A 20,719-nucleotide genomic window follows, 5' to 3' on the forward strand; every position below is an offset into this window, starting at 1 on the left:
AATGGTTTTGACAACCACAATTGTAGAAAGGGATATAAAGTGATACAGAACCACCACAGCTATTTATTTTTGCAAGAAATACTCACTTAACACAAAGAATTTGAAAGGTGATGGTCTTAATCTTAACAGGATAATCACCTACATAGGTAACCATCTTTTATTTATTAAAAGTCTAAATAATTAAATGCAAAAAATTAAGTTTATTAACCAGAGTAAATAAGTGTGAAAGCTTCAGACTTAGCTTATTCTAATTTAATTATCAAATCTATAACATAAAATTTAAAGTTAGTATGAGAAGAACATCTAATATGTAGAAAAACAATATATCTAATATACATTCCTATGTAGTAATTATATTCTTGGCAACTTTGTAAGACGTAGTAAGTTTCCAGCATTTTACAAACATATATCAGACATATATACATTAATATCCCTTTAGAGTTATTCTATTAACTTTGATAAAACTTTCCTAATTGTAAGTTAGGGCTCATATATATCATATAATTTATTACATGTTATTACATATTCATTTATAAAATAAAAATAAATATTAGTCAAAATTCTCTGCTTCAAAAAGCTAAAATTACATGCTTCGATATAATAGTATAGTACAACCCTAAAAATTCAAAAACCTTGTGGTTTGTCTAAATCAGTATTAGTGACAGTGTTTTTGAAAGATGTCCTGTGCCTATTCCCCAAAGAAGTATCTGAACTTAAACAAAGGTTATTTAATGATCCTAGAATAGTCTTTTGGGGTTTGGGGGTTTGGGGTTTGTTTGGTTTGTTTTGTTTGGAATACTTAGTTTAAAACCAAGCCAAACCAAAGGGAACTGCCAGATTGTCACAGGATGCGTTAACTTCTAGCTCCATCTGCTGGGGTCACAAAATATCCCCAAATCCGACATAATACTATGAAGCAAATGATCTATCACTTTTCATCACACACACCAAAAACTTCATGAATTTAAAACAGAAAATCAATCAGAGTTCAGCCATATTAAATGACAAATCTAAGTTAAAATCAACATTTCAGTAGGACTGAGGACCTACTCCAGCTGTCAAGTTATAAACAAAAAAATCCTACCAAGAAAGCAGAAGCCTTAGGGAAAGACTACAAGGTTGCTTTTGAATAGGAAGTATTGTGTAAAGTTCAGAATTAGAACAGCTTCTATTAGAAGAACAAAAAAATAAAAAACAATTTTATCAACGAGTTATGAAACTTTTAACCTTAATGTAAGTTTTTTCTTGTAACAGAAAAGCAATACATCTCCATTACAGAAATACTACACAACACAAGCACCAAAACAATGTTTATATCCTCTAATCAATCCTACCACCCAGAGGAAGGCATTTTTCCAACATCTTTCTCTATCAACAAATATTCTTCTACATCATTATCTATAAATAGCAAAAAAAAAAAAAAAAAAAAAAAAAAAAAAAAGCACTCCACTGTTCAGATCCACCAAAATTTAATTAAGCAAATCTCTTACTTTGAACGCTTAGATTTTTTTCTTTAATGTTTGCTTTTATTTATTTTTTTGAGAAAGCAAGCCCACACACTCATACAAGCGGGGAAGGGAGAGAAAGAATCCCAAGCACGTTCTGTGCTTATGGGTCGAATCTCACGAACAGTGAGATCATGATCTGAGCCGAAATTGAGTGAGACGCTTAACCGACTGAGCCACCCAGGCACCCCTGCTTTTTAATATTATAAACAATACCTCCATTAATATCCAGTAACAAAACTGATGCATATTATGATAAAAGACTATCAAGACCAATTAACTAGAAGCTATTAGTAACATTTACCTAATAATGGTATATTAAACTTTATTAAGGACTTGAGTTAATATCTATACATAAGTAGATGTAATATTTATCTTCTTTTAAAGTTTGGCTGCTTATAATCTAAAAGTCTGATTTTTTTAAATCTTCTATGGAACTTGAAAATAGATAAAATAAAGATGGATTGTGTATTGTTCCTTCATGATGTCCACAATAGCATATTGTCTATTCCTGTTGAAAAAATCAAAATAAAACACATATACCTTGCAAAGACTAGTCACTTTCATTGTGGTTATCTTTTAACAGACTGAACGTCAACTCGGCAATCACGTTATAAACATGTGTCTCTTTCTGGTGAGTATGGTGAGTATGGGCAGCTTAGCAAAAACTGGCCCCACTCAGTGGGGGGGGATACCTCAAAATCCAAGAATTACTTCCTGATTTTATGTAAGGCTACAACTTAATTCCATCCTTCACGTACCTTCCAAAGATTGATTCCTGTTTGGTTTTTAATTTTAAACTCACATTACATAAAATTACCATCTTAAAGTGAATAATTCAATGCATGTAGTGTGTTCACAACATTGCGCTACCCCCCCTCATTCCAGAACATGTCCACCACCCCAAAAGGAAAACCCATTAAGCATCTGTATCAGTTTTCAATCTATGGAACTGAAGGGTTTCACATTTTTCTGCTAAGTTTTTAACAAGACACAAAGTGAATACAAGTAGATACTTTCTTCTGCCCATTTTTCAACCTTTTCCAATTTTAACAAAAATGACAATTTTATCTCCCAGGGTGCCTTTGTACATGCCCCCTTTGTACCATCCTACAATAACTATAGTTGCCAGCATGTCATTACCGCACTAAGTGGACAGGACACACCTCACAGAATCCGGGTGACACATGACACCTGACAAAGACCATGGGCCAAAACCGTCAATGACCAGAGGATTACCATCCTGCCTTTTTCCAGCTCCAGTATCATTTTTGCAGATCATATTTTTCAAGGTATTTTAATCATTTTCTCATTGTAGACAGAGATACGTCTTGCTACATGATAGGGATTTAGAACTAAGGTTAGTATTTTATTTATTTTATGTTACTAAATCTGGGCCAAGAGAAGTTAATGGCATTTCAAGATAGTACAGTTAACATGGAACATCTCAAATCTCTGTGTCCACAATCCAGTGTATTTAACTCAAACTAAATGTAGTTATACATACTAAAGCATCATCAATACACCGATTAGCCTCCAATCCATATGATTTACACATTAAAGGCAAAAGTGATCAAAACCATCCCTACTGACAATTTTATAGGATAAGCCACTAAATTTCTTTTCAAATTAAGTTCTTTTTTCCCAAGGTGTTCCTAATGAAACAATAAATAACTTTTATTCACGCTGCAATGACTATTGAACATTTTCAGCATGAAAGTCCTGGAGCAGGTGATCCAAATTCACAAAAAGCTTAACAAAAAAAAGAAAGATAACAAGAAAATCTCGTGAATGTTCCAGGATGGTAAATGACTTACAAATGAATATGGACGGTAGAACTGAGCTGGGGTAAAGGAGATCATCAGACCTCTTGAGGACTACTCAACACTGAACCCCAAACGTCACTGTGGTGCACTGTCAGAGCAGGGCTTCTGGGGTCAGCTGGCCAATGAGGGGTTAGCTGAGGTCTCACGTCCCTCACAGGGGCCTCCAAACCCGGTCCACGGTCACATCCCCGGTTCCAGAATGCACAAGGACAGATCTCCCTAACAGCTGACGGAATCCCTACGCTGGCTCCCTGCCCTGTGTCCTAAGGGCTATTATGGTGGGAAACGCCAAGTGGAAGTCCCCAGAACCGCCTCTGACTAGGAAAATAGCAAACCAAAAGCCATACCACATCCCTAAAGGGAATGCAGAGATTAGTGCCCCCATGAAGGATCTGAAAGGTGCAGGAGCACTGACTCCCACATCCCCGAGACAGATGGACCTCAGGACAATGACAGTGGGTTACCATGAGCTTCACTAGGTGGCGACTCCAACTGCAGCCGCTGTACCAGATTTGGTTTCACTGCTTGAGTAAATCAGCACTTACCCTAGTACCTGGGTACACAGGTACTCAGGGGCACACCAACACTGCAGCCCTACATCACAATTTAATCTGCAGGGATCTTGAGCCCCCACAAAATGTCCCACCGGCCCATTCGAATGATGACATTTTGCGGACTGGATCTGGTGAGCAAGAAGTAGCACCGACTCTAGACTTACTGGTGAGATGTTTTCACGTCGGAGGGTGGAAAATAAATCTAAGAATAATTCAGGGGCCTCCTATGTCAGTGAAATTTCTAGGGGTCCAGTGCTGTGGGGCATTTGGAGAGATGTCTTCTCAGGTGAAGAATTCGTTGCTGACTCTGGCTCCTCCTACAACCGGAACAGGCACGATGCTCATGGGCTTCTTTGGACTTTGAAGGTAACGAATCTCTCATTTCAGCGTTTCTCCGGCCCATTTACCAGGTGACACCCAGAGCTGCCAGTTTGCGGTGGGGCCCAGAACGAAAGCAAGTTCTGCAACAAGCACAGGCGCTGTGCGAGCTGCTTACTACTCAGGCCATCTGGTCTGTAAATCCCAGGTGCCTGAAGTGTCCGTGGCAGACAGGGATGTTGTTTGGAGCCTTCAACGGGCGCTACAGATGGACCACGGCACGGGCCCTTGGGACTCCGGAGTAAAGCCCTGCCATCCTGCACAGATAACCACTCTCCCTTAAGTAACACATCTTGGCCTGTCACCGGGCCTCAGCGGAGACTGAACACTTGATCACGGGCCTCCAAGCTAACCATGTGGCCTGAACTGTCCCCCGTGAACAAGGCGCTATCTGAGCCAGCGAGCCGTAGCATTGGACAGAGGCAACAGCAGCACTCCATCAGCTAAAGGAAGTGGTATGCACACGATCAGGCCCAAGCGGGTCCCGAAGGCACAAATCAGTTACGTGAACAAGTAACCCAAACGCCCACGGGCCCCACTGCTGCCACACTACTTCTCTCCCCGAACTTGCACCTATGCACTCCTGTAGGGGTGCATGTAGGGGTGTATGCAGGGGAGATCCCTACACTCAGCTGACAAAGGAAGAAAAGACTCAGGCCTGTTCACCCAGAGCGGACGGCTGCAGCACCACAGCTCCTCCCTGGGACATCTCTGAAGGACAGCAGTGAAGGGAAACCCTGCCAATGCATTGCATGTTCAGGTAATGCACTTTGCCTGGGAGGAGAAATGGCCAGACATGTGATTATTACTATTATTCATTATTATTCATTATTATTATTATTATTCATGGGTCATATCCAATGATTTTGTTGGATGGTCTGGGACTAGGAAGAAACATGATTAGAAAACTGGTAACAAGGAAATTTGTGTCCCATGTGATTGCTCACCAAAAGGGGATCATGGCAGAGGCGGAGTTTAATAATCAAGTGGATAGGATTACCCATCCTGTGGACACCAGTCAGCCTCTTTCCCCAGCCACCCCTGTCACGATCCAATGGGCTCATGAAAAGAGTGGCCACGATGGCAGGGGTGGAAGCTAAGCCTGGGCTCTGGATTGTGGCCCCCAGCAAACTGGCCTAATCACTCAGCAGCAAAAACCAACACTGGGAGCTCAATGTGGCACCACATCCAGGGGAGATCAGCCAGCTATCTGGTGGCAGATTTACTGAAATGGACCACTCCCATCATGGGAAGGGCAGCGTTTGTCCTTACTGGAACAGACACTCAGACACAGATTTGCCTTGAACACAAAGCTTCTGCCAAAACTACCATCCGTGAACTTCTAGACTGCCCCGTCCACCATCATCACAGCAATGCTTCACAGGAAAAGAAGAGCTATAGTGGACCCATGCCCTTAGAATTCACTGGTCTTAGGGCACCTGGGTGGCTCAGTCGGTTAAGTGTCCGACTTCGGCTCAGGTCATGATCTCGCAGTTCATGAGTTCAAGCCCCGTGTTGGTCTCTGTGCTGACAGCTCAGAGCCTGGAGCCTGCTTTGGATTCTGTGTCTTCCTCTCTCTCTGCTCATTCTTTGTCTCTCTCTCTCTCTCAAAAATGAATAAACATTTAAAAAATTTTAATAAACATTAAAAAAACACTGCAAGCATAAAAAGGAATGAAATCTTGCCATTTGCAACAACATGGATGGATCTAGAGGATATAACGCAGAGTGGAAAAGTCAGAGAAAGACAAACACCGTATGATTTCATTCACATGTGGAATTTAAGAAACAAAACAAATAAGCGTAGCAACAAGAGACAGAGACAAACCAGGAAACAGACTCTTTACTACAGAGAACAGACTGACGGTCACCAGAGGGGAGGTGGATAGGACAGTGGGTGCAATAGGTAATGGGGACTAAGGGGGGCACACGTTGACATGAGCACCAGGTGATGTAGGGAAGTGGTGAATCACTGTATTGCACACCTGAAACTAATACTACACTGTATGTTACATCACTGAAATTTAAATAAAAACTTAAACAAACAAAAAGAGGGGAGAAAACACTGCAAAAATGAGCAAAGGAATCACAGGTAGTCAAATTACTAAAAAATAAATACGTATGACCTCTGTTTTGTAAGTGTCCACCCTCACTAGTAATTAAAGAAATGTACATGTAAGAGGGGAAATGTTTCGCTATTGAATTGGCAGGTTTTAAGTGATGCCCACAGGTGGTAAAGATGCATTCTGAGAAGAGGAGCCCCTCCCCCACCTCACCGATGAAAGTGAAACCAGCAGGGGACTTCAGCTTTGCGGATGGGAAATATCCTCTCAAGTCCTCTGCAAGTATGCTTACCTGGCAAGTGAATCGCAGAAATTTATCCTACGGACAAATATTTGTAAAGATGTACACTACAGTTTAATTAAAAAATTGGAAACACTCCATGATTAACAGAGCTCCAGGCAATATTGTAAATCGCACAGAAAAGTAGTTAATGGCATGGAAACCTCCCCCTTATGTGTGGACAGGGGGAGATACAAACTAACCCTGAGTCCGTGAGGGTTTTCCACTTGGTTGTGCTCACAGGAACACACCACATTCAAGGCCACAGGCCACAGAATGAATGCACAATAGTTATATGCTTGTAGGATTGGGAGTAACAATTTTCTTCACCATACATTTTGGCTTCCAAATATTCTACAGCAAATGTAGTCATTTCTTTCAACACAAAGGGGTAAGAGAAATGGGAGTTGTCTGTATAAACTCCAAATGAATTAAACAGTTAAGCATAAACAAAATCATGTTTAGAAAATGGGAGCGGGGGGAGACAGTATTTGTCACATCTCAGGGAGGGAAAGGATCTTCTAAACACAAAACAATTAGACCAAAGGGAAGACAAAAGACTGGACAATATAAAAATGTTAATAATTCCATCAATCTAAAAAGCAAATGAAGTTAAAAAGTAAAATAACTAGAACACATTTACAAAAATCTAAGAAAAGGCTGATGTGTTTTGGGGTGGCTAAGTCAGTTGAGCATCTGGCCCTTGATTTCGGCTCAGGTCATGATCTCGCAGTTCGTGCGATTGAGCCCCGCATCAGGCTCTGCACTAACAGCACAGAACCAGTTTGGGATTCTCTCTCCCTCTCTCTCTGCCCCTCCCCAACTCATGTGTGAACACTCTCCTTCCTCAAAAAATAAATAAATAAATAAAACACTTAAAAAGTTGATGGGTTTCACACATAAAGAAATCACAGTATGAAAAAAAGGGGGAAGGGCAATGAAACATAAAAAAGATCTATGTATTAGATCTTTTAATATATTTTATAAATTAAAATTAAAATATCTTACTTCACTAAAAATTTCTAGAAGATGGAAGAGTCAAGACTGGAAAGCAGGTATATTTGGCCTCCAAGCAATATACTATGTTGCCCATCGTAAGTCAGTCCCTTTTCCTTTTTTAAAGTTTATTTTTGAGAGACAGAGAGAGAGACAGAGCACGAACAGGGGAGGGGCAGAGACAGAGGGAGACGCAGAATCCGAAGCAGGCTCCAGGCTCCGAGCTGTCAGCACAGAGCCCAACACGGGGCTCGAACTCACAAACCGTGAGATCATGACCTGAGCTGAAGCCGGATGCTTAACTAACTGAGCCACCCAGGTGCCCCAGTAAGTCATTTTTTAACCTTTTTTTTTTTAATTTTTTTTTCAACGTTTATTTATTTTTGGGACAGAGAGAGACAGAGCATGAACGGGGGAGGGGCAGAGAGAGAGGGAGGCACAGAATCGGAAACAGGCTCCAGGCTCCGAGCCATCAGCCCAGAGCCTGACTCGGGGCTCGAACTCACGGACCGCGAGATCGTGACCTGGCTGAAGTCGTACGCTTAACCGACAGCGCCACCCAGGCGCCCCTGACCATTTTTAACCATTAATTTTAAAGCCTATACTGACAAAAAAGTTTTCCCCCTTCTGTTATACATTTTTAAACGACAAACGTTACTAACAGGAAATTAAAGTAGAAAACTATGGTTACTATTTTGGTCTCAAATGGAGGCTGAGTTCTTTTCACATACCCAAATAAACCAGAATTCTCTTGCTAAATATTTAAATTGGGGCACCTGGGCAACTCAGCCGGTTAAGCATCTGACTCGATTTTGGCTCAGGTCATGATCTGAGGTTTGTGAGATCAAGCCCCACAACGGGCTCTGTGCTGAGCACGGAGCCTACTTGGGATTCATCCTCTCTTTCCCTCTCCCTCTCCCTCTCCTTCTCCCTCTCTCTCTCTCCCCACCCGCCTTCCTAACTCACTCTCTCTCTCTAAAATAAATAAAAGTAAAAAATGAAATTAAATTAAAAACAGTTTTGAATAAATACTTAAATGAATACTTATCAAAATCATTGTTAAGTATAAACACTGCTTCTTGACTAAGTAAAACAGAAAAGCCTTTCACAACTAAGAATAGGAATAGTAAGTAAAATCTGGTTTTCTGATTTTATGAGGGACTCGTGGTTTATTGGAGGCAGATGCAAATTAGGCAGCAAATTAAGACAAGGCAAATCGAAAACTACAGGGCAGTAAAAAAACGAAAACGTTCATTGTGATTTTAATGAGCAATATATACTGACCATGAATCAGGGAGCCATTCAGCCACTGAATGTAGTAGTTGTGAGGAAAGGAGAGCAGGATCTCGTTGCTGATTATGGAGAAGGGTAAAAGCAAAACTGCCCCGGCTGACACCGCCAGCGTGAACGTGCTCAAACACAACCTGGAAGAGAAGAGACGGCTGTCACCAGCGACTGGAAAAGGCAAGGAATACGGTACAAATTCAAAAAGGATGAAAACTCTTACATCTCTTAATCCAAAAAGTTACATGAGAATTTCACTAAGTGTAGTTGGGAGAAGTGTTCACTAAGTGTATGTAGTTGGGAGACCAGGAGACCAACGATGCTGTGTGACTGGAGATGTTCAATTAGACACACTCCACAACGCCTCACCCCGTGAGAAGCCCGTGAACTTGAACGAGCAGGCCCTAAAAGATTCACACACCGAAGACAGAGTACTTCGTACATTTTACAAAGAATATGCTATAGACTCTTTCCTTCTTTAAATTTAAATATTGGGGCGCCTGGGTGGCGCAGTCGGTTAAGCGTCCGACTTCAGCCAGGTCACGATCTCACGGTCCGTGAGTTCGAGCCCCGCGTCGGGCTCTGGGCTGATGGCTCAGAGCCTGGAGCCTGTTTCCGATTCTGTGTCTCCCTCTCTCTCTGCCCCTCCCCCGTTCATGCTCTGTCTCTCTCTGTCCCAAAAATAAATAAACGTGGAAAAAAAAAATTAAAAAAAAAAATAAATAAATAAATTTAAATATTTATTTCACAATGGCATTAAATTAACAACTTTGGCAAATAGATCATAAGAGCAATGCAAACACTGACTCAGGCGAAAAACTACTTGTGAAGACAGTATGAAAAACAAATCGGTCCAAAATGGCTATTTCAAGAGAAAAAAACTTACAAAGCCAATGGTCAGCTACCTCTTAAAATGAGTAAAGGCAAAATAAGTGATACTAGTAAATAGTAGGGAACTATTAAACAGTATTCTACTATTAAAGATATTTAAAACGCTATTTTGTCATTTTTAAAAATAAGATGTTGCTAATATGTCCTAATATAGAAAGATGTCTAAAATAAATTTTAAAAAAAACTGAAAAAGCATGAAAAATAAATAAAAAACATGCTTCCCCCACACCAGCCCTCTCAAAAAACACATATATACACACAGGAAAACAGAGATAAAAAAAACCCCAAAAAAACCCTAGCATAATATATAACAATTCCATAGAATAGGAGGATTCTAAGGGGCTTTCACTTTCTCAGTTATACATGCCCGAAATGCTTAACATTTTTTATCTAAAGATTTTTTAAGACCAACAAGGCAAAAGAAAAGATAACCTCACCAACATTAGAGATGGAACCTTAATTTAATATCCATCCCTTTAAAGTCAATATAGGAAAATGTGAAAACAAAGGTACGAAGATTTAAGAAAAAGTCATGCTGAACGTTCCTAATACACACCTACTCGAGGAACTGAGGCCCACGCCATCTTGTGGCCACAAGCAGAAGTGCTTTCCTACTTCAAAGGCAAAACGACCCGGAAACCTCCGTTCAGTAAATGGCCGGTAAGTGTTTAAATGCAGACCATGTGACACGTACCAAAAACACAGCACAGACAAATCAGACACAGAAGTCTCACAAGCTGTTTGGCCGAGTGGGCATGTTTCCCGGGGAAAGCACTGGAAAAGTCTCCATCCCAGTCCACTGCCAGCTCTGGCAACGGCCAGCCAGTGACCGGAAGCGTGCGTCTTTGGTTCTGTCCTCGCAAGTCAAGTGAGGAAGCTGCCCTGACCGCCAGCATTTCTTCCTTCCAATGCTACAAATCAGGTCAACCCACAATCTCCACATGCCAGGTCCCGCACAGCTATTCCAGTGTGTTCCACAACACAGTCCCACCTACAGTGGGAGGTACCTGGCCTTCTCGCACCCCAAGAGACCATGTATTTCATGGCTCCGTGTCCCTGGGCGCAGTCAGCTCTGCCCCCAGGGTCCCCTTTGTGTCACGTGCCCTATGAAGCACCCTCAGCACCACCCTCCTCACTTCTCTCAGCTCACATGACACCCACCACGTACCCAGCAAGAAGACCAACCACAGTTTCCAAATCAGAAACCAGGACCTGTAATCCGACAAAAAAGTAAGCTTATGAATGCAAATAGGTACAGTATTTGAAATCATGAGTGATCCGGAAAATGCTGAATGTACGGTCACCATAACAATGATGCCAACTCTCCACAAAACACGTCCTCAATCTACTGCACTGCAGGTCCTGTGACTGGGCTCTGGACATACAGACAAGACGCTGCGATCCGTGAGCAGCGGGACCAGAGCTACTCAGAAAAGGCTGAGGCAGTGCAGGTAACCGCTGGCAAGGGGTCCCTATCGAGTCAAAAAAGGGCAGCAGTGGTCATAGCTTACAGACCCTACAGAAGCGTCCCTCAGGTTAGAGTACAGCTTCAGAAACGTCGCCTTCTGCAGGGAGCAGATTCTGAGGACAGAACAGACGGGACTTCCTGGGGGGTGAGGGAGGGCTGAGAGGGAGGGCTCAAGGCTGACTCTGGGTGTTTAGTCTGAGAACGGGAAGGTGGAGCTGGTCCCAACTATGACAGAGAAGGCTGAAGCTGGAGCCGGGGGGGATTAGCAGCTCGGCTTTGGACCCCTCTCATCTTCAACTCCAGGAGCCAGGAGCATCACAGAAGCCACGCTCCACACTTCTCTCTGCAGGCTACCAGGTGGCCCAGAACTCCTGCCTGCCCCACTGTGGTCACGTTCTGCCCGATCACTGGTCAGGATACCACCTGCCAGGCGCCCTAACGTTATTCTTTTCCCTTTTAATTCGTATTTTGTGGGAAGCTAAGTTAGAAACTAGGAAAAATATCCTGTTCCTTGTCAAACAATTTATTCATTTACTGATTCTGAACAGTATGAACCCAAGATTGTTCTATTTTATCCTGTGTGGGATCCATTACAATCATTATCTTGACGCTCAGAGTGTCCCTGACCGATGGTGAAAGCCCTCGAAGGCTTCAGGTCCTTTTGACCTGTCTTTCCAGCACGGATCTGGGGCCCTTCCTTGCATTCTGGCAGCACCACGTGCACGAAACGAGCCTTGAACTCCTCCCTGCCCAGCCCTGCAGTCAGCTTCTCCCTCAGGGAGCCCCGCTCCTGTCAGCGGAAAATCACACTTAGCAGTGAGGATCTGGGTGCTAAATATACTCACTGCTACCAGCGGTGCTGCGCTCTCAGTGAACAGGCTGAGGCACCACGCATATCTGTGCATTTACACACTTACGTGAACCCACCTTTACGTCTAGATCTGGCTCAATAACTCTATGCCGAAAAACCATGAATCCACACTGATCTCTCAACTGCAACGCAACAACTCTGTTCATTTTCGCTCCCTCTCCCCTAACCGCAAAGGTTTCCGTACCCTTGATGGACCAATGCCGTGGATGCAATCTGGCACCCCCACCCCCATGCAGAGGCGCCCTCCTGCTCTGGTGAGTCCCCATTCTGGACTGTCTGCCTCCCTCCCACTGACCTCTGACAACCATGGCCAGGCCATCCCTCCGGGGACACCCTCCTCACCCTCCTCAGTCTGCCCACACTGCCAGGGCGCTGACCCCGTGACAGACCCCTGAACACACGTGGTGCTCCTCATCACCCCTCGAAATGACACCCCTGTCAGGATTTCCCTCCACAGGGAAAACGCCCTCCCTCCTCTCAGACCCTGAGAGCCCACGCCAGGTCACCCCCCCACCCTGGGCTCTGGTGCCTCGTGCTAGGCCCACCTCCTACATGGAGGCCCTTCGCTCACCTGCAGAGGCTCACAAAAGTTTCAGCCGTTAGGCATTCTATTTTTATATCAATTACTTTATTCTAAATCAAATCAAATAACTAGCTGACAGCAGCTCTCAGAAATGGAACTTTTGGTTGCATAGTTTACTTTGGGGGCGTGAGTAGATACAAATAGAGAACAGAACACAGGGTAAAGGAGAAAGCAAAGGTGGGTGTAAAGGGAGGTGAGAAAGCCCAGGGAACAGGCTTTCCGTGCTCACGGGAGAGCTGAGGCCGCCGTGGGGACCCTGCTGCCGCGGCCCCCGGGGCTGCCGGTCACACTTCAGAACTCGTCTGAGCTCTTTTCGGGTTCCTCTTTTAGGACCTGAGGACTTCTGTGGCTCCTCGCAGGCAGGCCTTGCCTTCCCCTCCTCTTTGGTGGAGGCCGCGAGGCAAAGCAAGATGGTGGAGAGAAGGGAGGCTGAGCTCCCCACGGACTTGCGCACCGAGCACCGACTCGCGAACTGTGTCGCGGGTGTTTTAATCCACACCACGGCACGAGAGTGAAGCGGCAACTCTGCTTCACACAGAGAAAAACAAATCCTTTGTTTCTCAGTCTCTTCTGGACTCAAGTCGATCCTGAGTTCAGAATCTGAACCCGGATCTGCCTTCCTCCTCCCACGCTCACTCATTCCGTCTGGAAGCAAGAAAACAAAAGACAGCGGAAGCCAAGAGGTCGTTGGGAGGAGGGGTCAGGGACCGGACCGGCCTTGGCTCTGTCCAGTCTTTACTGTCAGTGCACACCCGTCGGCCTGCAGGAAGGGCAGGTCTGCTCCAGTCACATGACACGGGCACTGCCCGCGGGGAGAACCCAAAGCCCCAGACACACAGCGGCCACAGCAGAGCTGGGAGGAGCGGGGTGAAGAGCGCAGGGCCCTGAGCCTCCGCACAAGGAGACGAAGTGCAGCCAAGGGGAAAGCCGAAGTGTGTGTTCTGGCCTGATGAGGATTACTGAGCCACAAATGCATGCGCGCAGATCTGCCACCAAAAATGGAGCGCAGACGACACGAGAGGAGAGTGGTACCCATGTCACAGCTCCTTCGCCTGGGACAGAATCCTTGCCTTTACTCGGTCTGTGACTCGCTGTAGCTTCCTGAGGTAAGTGATCTACACTGTTTTTACGGGAGCCGTAATTTAGACAGAGAAAAATATGAATCACTTAAGAATTTTCACAAATGTCATGATGTTAGGAATAAACTAAGACCCCCAATCCTGTAATATAAATCAAGTTATGGGCCTAAGTTTTAAACCCACAGAGCAAGAATCCCCAGTATAAAGTTACAGATGTTTTCCCTAGGGCATTTAAATCATTTAAATTACCAGTCTAGTAACGCAGGGTCCATTTATATTCACTGTTCAGTTATGAATCAAATCAGCCCTATTCAAGTCACTTACTAGTTGGAAATATTTTTACTGAAGCGAAATTCACATAACATAAAATTAACCATTTGAAACTTACAATTTAGTAGGATTCAATGTATTCACAGTGTTGTGCAACCACCACCTCTTTCTAGTCCCACATTTTCATCACCCCTAAAAACACTCTGTATTCATTAAGCAATTTCTCTCCATTCTGCCCTCCCCTCCAACCCCGGTAACCATACATACGATACTGATGGATTTACCTATTCTGGCTACTTCTCATACACGGAATCATACATTCTGTGGCCTTTTGTGTCTGCCTTTCTTCACTTAGCATGATGTCTTCGAGGTCCTACATGCTGCACTATGCGTCCGTACTTTACTCCTTTTTATGGCGGAGTACTGTTCCAGCATACCTGAGAGTACCTGTGTATGTGAGTATGAGTACATGTGGTCTCTCTCTCTCCTCCTCCCTCCTACTCACCTCCCCCTGCCCCAGCAACAGATGAATAACCTGATATTAATCATGAAAAAACAAATCCAAACAACTGGCCTGCGATCTTCAAAAGTATCAAGGTCAGGGAAGTCAAGGAAATACTGAAGAGGTGGGGACAGGACAACTACGTGCAGTGTGGATTCCAAACACGGTGCTTTTGCAACACAGAACATTACTGGACAACTGGGAAATCTGAATGGGGCAAGAGTGGTACTGTATCAATTTCATTGTTTTGATAGTTGTATGGTAGGTACACAGGAGAACGCACTGTTTATAGGAATTATATACAAAAGTATCCCAAGGAAATGAAGAACCAAGTCAGCAACTTCTCAAACGGTTTGGGGTGTGGGGGGAGGCTCTTTTTCATATTTCTAACTTTTCTATAAATTCAAAACTATGCCAAAAGTGTTTCAAGTATCAATAAAAAAGAATTAGAATAAGATACTCTCCTATGTAGCTGCAGCCCGTGTGATTTCAAATTTTAATCAAGCAAAATGTGACAGAAAGAAACTTACTGCCCTCCATCCAGTTTGATGCCTCAAAAACATGAAAGGGTTCGTCAATAACAGCAGCAGCAAACAGACGCAGGAAGAGAGCTGTACGGAGCCTAAAGAACCACCCGAGCCATCTCCCTGTTCGCAGCCAGTAAGTGTTCAATTAACCAGAACAGGCACCTGCTCCCTATTCCAAGACTGTCACAGTCTTCTCCGCAGACCAAACAGCCCGAGTCTTCTTTCCTGTGGCCCCAGCAATTTTCCCAGCCATACGCCCATTTCCAGGTTAGAACCTCTGAAGGTAAAACTGTCGGTCCTCAAGCCAGCAAATTTTAACTGGAGACAATCCTCAATTATCCACGTACAGTTGATTCTTGAACAACATGGATTAGAAACACATGGGTCCACTTATAAGCGATTTTTTTTTAATAAATATAGGACAGTACTGTAAATGTCTTTTCCTTATGATTTTCTTAATAACATTTTCTTTTCTCTAGCTCACTTGTTAGAATACAGTAGTAACACACATAACCACACAAAACACACGTTAATCATCTGTTTATGTTATGAGTAAGACAGCAGGCTGTTAGTAGTTTAAGTTTTGGGGGAGTCAAAATTATTCACGGATTTCCAACTGCACAGGGCCAGCACCCCTAACCCCTCAGTGTTCAAGAATCAATTGTATATTTGTTTATGCGTGCTTCCAAGGGCAGGGTTAATATGGAGAAAAAGCATTGTAATACATTAGGTGAATTTTTTTCCACATTTATGCCCAAAAGTGTGAATTAAATTTGAAAACTTTATGACTTCAGAATCAGAAACAGAACAAATGAATTTTAAATACATACGAAATCCTGTTGACTATGGCGTCTTCATCTTCTTGTTCATCTGTAAAAATGTGTAAGGTGTTAAGTTTTTATCTTCAATACAATGTTTCATTTATCAGAAACTATAACAAAAATAGAAACTTAAAGTGATTATTGAACAGAAATGATTTTTAAAAAGCAACTGTTCATTTCAGCATGGATCCAAATTCAAAGCTCATTAAATCACATAGGATAGAATTCAGCTAGAGAAGAGTGTTTGATTAACCAGAATCCTGATTACAAAAATACTCTATATAAATTAAAACTTTCCAAATATTTAGTGCTCAAGAAATAAAATTTAGTAGAACATTAGGACCACTATCAAGTTCATTGTCATATAACGTAAGTGCAATTGTAGTTGCTAATGAATGAAATGTTTTAGTTGATAATATCCAACAAAAATTTTTATTATAAAATTAGAATTCAGAATTTGAGAACATGTACTTTTCTATATTTTGAGCTTGTCATCATTAGTGGTAATAATGAAGATTCTCTTGGACCATTCTAAACCACTTAGAGACCACTGCCCCAGTGCTTCATAACTATTGTTCAAGTTACAGACAGAAAAGTATCAAGTTCTGTATCTTTTCCAAGTAGCAGATGCCCCCTGGCCCAAAGCTCACCCACCTCCCTCTCCCTCTCCCTCTCTCTCATGGCCGTCAACCCTCTTTGTCATCCTACGTAAACTTACCAGCTAAAGACAGTATGATCCAATTACAAGAATATTACATAACACCCCTGCCCCTCCTCCTCGATACCTAACTGGGGTTGTCCTCAAAGGCTCTCTACGTAAGTCTCTGGAATCACGAGTGTCCAGCTGCTCCAGTGTCAATGGCACATTTGAGCCATTCTCTTAGTCCAATCTCCATTCTTAATTACACGCTGCCCAAAATAACTTCACAACCAAAAGGACCATAAAATAATATAGTCACAATTAATTTTTATACTGTTGTGTCCACACTCAATCAACCATCAACTACTGAAGAATGTTTTAATAGCTTCATAACCATTTCGTTTCTTCTCCCCACAATCGGCTGTGGCCAGGGTACCCATCACCCCTCCCTGCCATTACTCTAAAAATCATCTAATAAATCTCCAACTTCTCTGTTCATCATCTCCTAATTTCCCCTAAACAGTGCGCTTATATTCATTTACTCTCTCTCCCCCTCCTTCTGTGTCCACAATCATTAAAACCTGATGCCAAAATATCTGAAAAATAGTTAAGATATTGGGGCATCTGGGTGGCTCAGTCAGTTAAGCATCCGACTTCAGCTCAGGTCGTGATCTCACGGTTCATGGGTTCGAGCCCCATGTTGGGCTCTGTGCTGACAGCTCAGAGCCTGGAGCCTTTTTCAGATTCTGTGTCTCCCTCTGTCTCTCTGCCCCTCCCCTGCTCATGCTGTTCTCTCTGTTCATGCTGTCTCTCAAAACTAAATAAACGTTAAAAAAAATTTTTAATAGTTAAGATACTGTGTTGAATCTGCAGGTCTTCAAATTTTTGAAAAATTACAGACTCCACGAAGTATTTTAGTGTAATCATAGAGTCAAACTAAAACACTAGAGCAAGCACTATTTCCCAATTGCTTTCAAAACTCTAATTAGTTTAATATTATGACAGAAAGAGTATTAAATATACTGAATCCTTAAGTATGTATATGGCACTACAATCAGCCCAGCATCACAGGTGGAAAATCCTGTGATCTACAGGAAGCAGCTGAGATTTACTAGAAGGCAGCTAGGCAACTGCTTTGGTCCTTACAAAACCCCGGCACAGAACCTGTGAAGTTAACTAGAGAAGGTAAAGATAGTCCAGCAGTCAGAGAAAGGATGGGATGGGGATATGCATGTTCAAAGTCAGAGCCAGTCACAAGGACCCATATATCCTCACAAACTCTAGAATTTCCCAGATGCTGAAGAGCCACACACTAATCTTAGTCGGACGTAAGAACAGTGGTAAACAAGGGCTCGGGTCTAAGAGGGTGACCACCCCGCAAGTGGGCAGATTCCTTGGCCGTACCGTCAGTGCCCTCGGGACCAGGCAACTGGGTGGCATGATTGCGGCTGTACTAAATACAGACACCACCATGCGGGCGGGCACTGCACAGGCCAAATACCATACATCAGTTGGCATGATAATCTAAGTTTTAATTACAGTGTTTCCACTTACCTGATTTTCTCTTGTATCTCGTAATGATGAAGTAGGAAACAACGTAGAGAACGGCAAAAAGAAGGAAACATATCTGAAAAAAAATTGACAGATCATTTACATTTGTCGCACATCTTTGTTAAGATTATAAAAGATACATCTTTGGTATTTACAGGCAAAAAGATTCAATCTATTAAAAAAGTAAAATTTTTGGGGCGCCTGGGTGGCGCAGTCGGTTAAGCGTCCGACTTCAGCCAGGTCACGATCTCGCGGTCCGGGAGTTCGAGCCCCGCGTCGGGCTCTGGGCTGATGGCTCAGAGCCTGGAGCCTGTTTCCGATTCTGTGTCTCCCTCTCTCTCTGCCCCTCCCCCGTTCATGCTCTGTCTCCCTCTGTCCCAAAAATAAATAAACGTTGAAAAAAAAAATTTTAAAAAAAAAAAAGTAAAATTTTTAGATATTTTGCTAATATAAAGTTTTGATAAAATACTAATTTATATGAACTAAGTCAAATAGCCCAGTTTTTAATATCATTGCAGAGAAGAAAAAGCCCAATGAAGATTTTTCTTTTTATAACTTAACCAAATTGTTTTCAAAATCATATGGAAGTGTAAAGCGTCAGATCGTCACCAACAATCCTGAACACTAAAGTCAATGAGACACTACTGTCCCTTCCAAATATCAAAACATACTACAAAGCTTCAATAACATTTAAAGAGTGTGCTGGTGCCACAATCTGACAGATCAACGAAACAGATTCTATTATATAAAAATATATGTAATTTTGTTCTACATACAAGAGGCATCACAAATCAATGTGTGTGTGGGGGGGGAATAATCATTCAATAAATATACCACATATCAAAATAAACAGCAGTTGAATAAGAAACTTTTCTAATATTAAATTCAAATTAAATTCCATTTAATTTTATGGGGATGATAGATAAAAGAAGATGGGTCATGAAACAGGAGATCTCATTATAGTCAAAGACCAAGTGTGTTAGAAATAAAGTCCTACTAGAGCTAAGATCCTAGGATCAAGGTACCAATAGTTTGAAGACTCTCAAACAAAACAATTCCAGGCGCTGATAGTCTAGGGAGCACCCCTCCGCATGGATTTCTGAACAGTGGATGTTGGCCACAGGATGGAAAATGACCTTAGATCTAGGTGTGAACATCCACTGTACCATGTCATCTAGGAAATGACAAACTGAGAATGGAGGAAGACCGCGAGCCTCGTGTCACAACCGGAACAAGTGGGAGAATGACAGGAGACATACTGACAGTGACCAAAAAGGAGCCAAGAGTAAAAAGCATCAAACTGGCCTGCTGCTGGGAACCCACCAAGAACTCCAGATGGTTACGAGAATGTCAACACCATCACCACATCCTCCCAAAATCCTTCGGAGTGTAGGAAATGGGTCAAAAAGGAAACCGGTTATTGGTAAAGGAATAGAACATCTTCGTCAAGAAGACGTTAAGGGTCAGGGAAGACTGTTTACAATGGAAGGAGTCTGGGTAGCGCTGGAAGGAAAGAAGGGGGACTGGTCAGAAACTGATTTACAAGGTTACAGCCAGAGGGATCAAACGGACAGGGCATTAATATTTATGACAGACACTAACTGAAATTCATTTGACAACTACTTGTTGTGAGCTTACGGTACACCAGGTACACTTTTGGGAACTAAGAGCAGGAAGATGAGATCTCATCTCTTACTTCTTCCCTCCAGCGTTTTGAACACACAGAGCTCTTCCTGGCTCAGACCCTCGGCCTTGAATACCCTCCCTCCGTACAGCTGCGTGTCTTGCTTCGTCTTCTCCCAATCTTTCCTCAGGTGTCACGTGTAAGGTGTGCCCCCTCGCCCCTGCCGGTGCTCCCCATGCCCCTAACCCAGCACAAGTTCATCGTCCGTTCCACTGACCGCTTACTGACTGGTTAGCTGTTTTCTTACTGGAATGTAAGCTCAACGAAGGTGGAACTTGGTTTTATTCACTGCTGTGTTCTTGTTCCAAAAAGCGCACCTGTTGTGCAGAAGTTTGTAACAAGTGCCAGTCCTCACAAACAGTAAAGTGTTGGTTTTTACCCTGAGTGAGATGGGAGTCCGTGGTGGGACTCGGAGCAGAGGGAGACAGAGTCCATGACAGAGGGAAAAGGCTCACTCGAGGTACAGTGGGGAGAACAACTGAAGCAGCGAGAGCAGTCAGGAGCGTCCACCAATCATCCAGAGCAGAGGTCACTTGGAGCTGTGTGTGGACTTATCAAAAATGATCAAACCACCTTGAGAGGGCGTGGCCTAAGAAACCGGAAAGAGACAGTGGCCATTTCCTGCGTCGGGAAAGATTATGATGAAGTCATTTTGGGTTGGAAGTTAAAAAGTACAGTTTACGCTGATGCACGTGAAATACTTATTATCCACTCAGGTGGAGAGGCTGGATGGGCTGTTGGATACGAAATCTGTACAATCCAGGGAAAGGAGCCCAGCTAGGATTTTTTAAGGTGGGGGGTGGGGGTGCCAGGGGAGACACAAGCAGATAGACATTTAAAGCCCTGAGACCAGATGGGATTTCCATCCTAGGGAGTGAGTGCAGCCAGAGAATTCCAAGAACCAAGCCCCAGAGCTCTCCAACACTTAGAAGCCAACCTGACAGAA

General features: G+C 43.1%; 1 protein-coding gene across 6 annotated transcripts in view; it reads right to left on the reverse strand.

Moving 5' to 3' along the window:
* The window catches only part of LMBR1 (limb development membrane protein 1), a 151,187-nt gene that overhangs the window by 101,115 nt on the left and 29,353 nt on the right, over positions 1 to 20,719 (reverse strand). For all 6 annotated transcript variants that reach the window (XR_003967335.1, XR_003967336.1, XR_003967334.1 and 3 more), the window contains exons 2-4: positions 18,093 to 18,165; positions 15,908 to 15,947; positions 8,887 to 9,026 (exon numbers count right to left, since the gene is read on the reverse strand). Coding sequence is in view for 3 of the 6 variants with exons in the window: in XM_030308893.1 (XP_030164753.1) it covers positions 8,887 to 9,026; positions 15,908 to 15,947; positions 18,093 to 18,165 (253 nt within the window). In the remaining 3 variants the exon portion in view is untranslated. The remainder of the gene's footprint in view (positions 1 to 8,886; positions 9,027 to 15,907; positions 15,948 to 18,092; positions 18,166 to 20,719) is intronic.

The sequence above is a fragment of the Lynx canadensis genome, chromosome A2 (genome assembly GCF_007474595.2).
Source record: "Lynx canadensis isolate LIC74 chromosome A2, mLynCan4.pri.v2, whole genome shotgun sequence".
Taxonomy (NCBI): Eukaryota; Metazoa; Chordata; class Mammalia; order Carnivora; family Felidae; genus Lynx; species Lynx canadensis.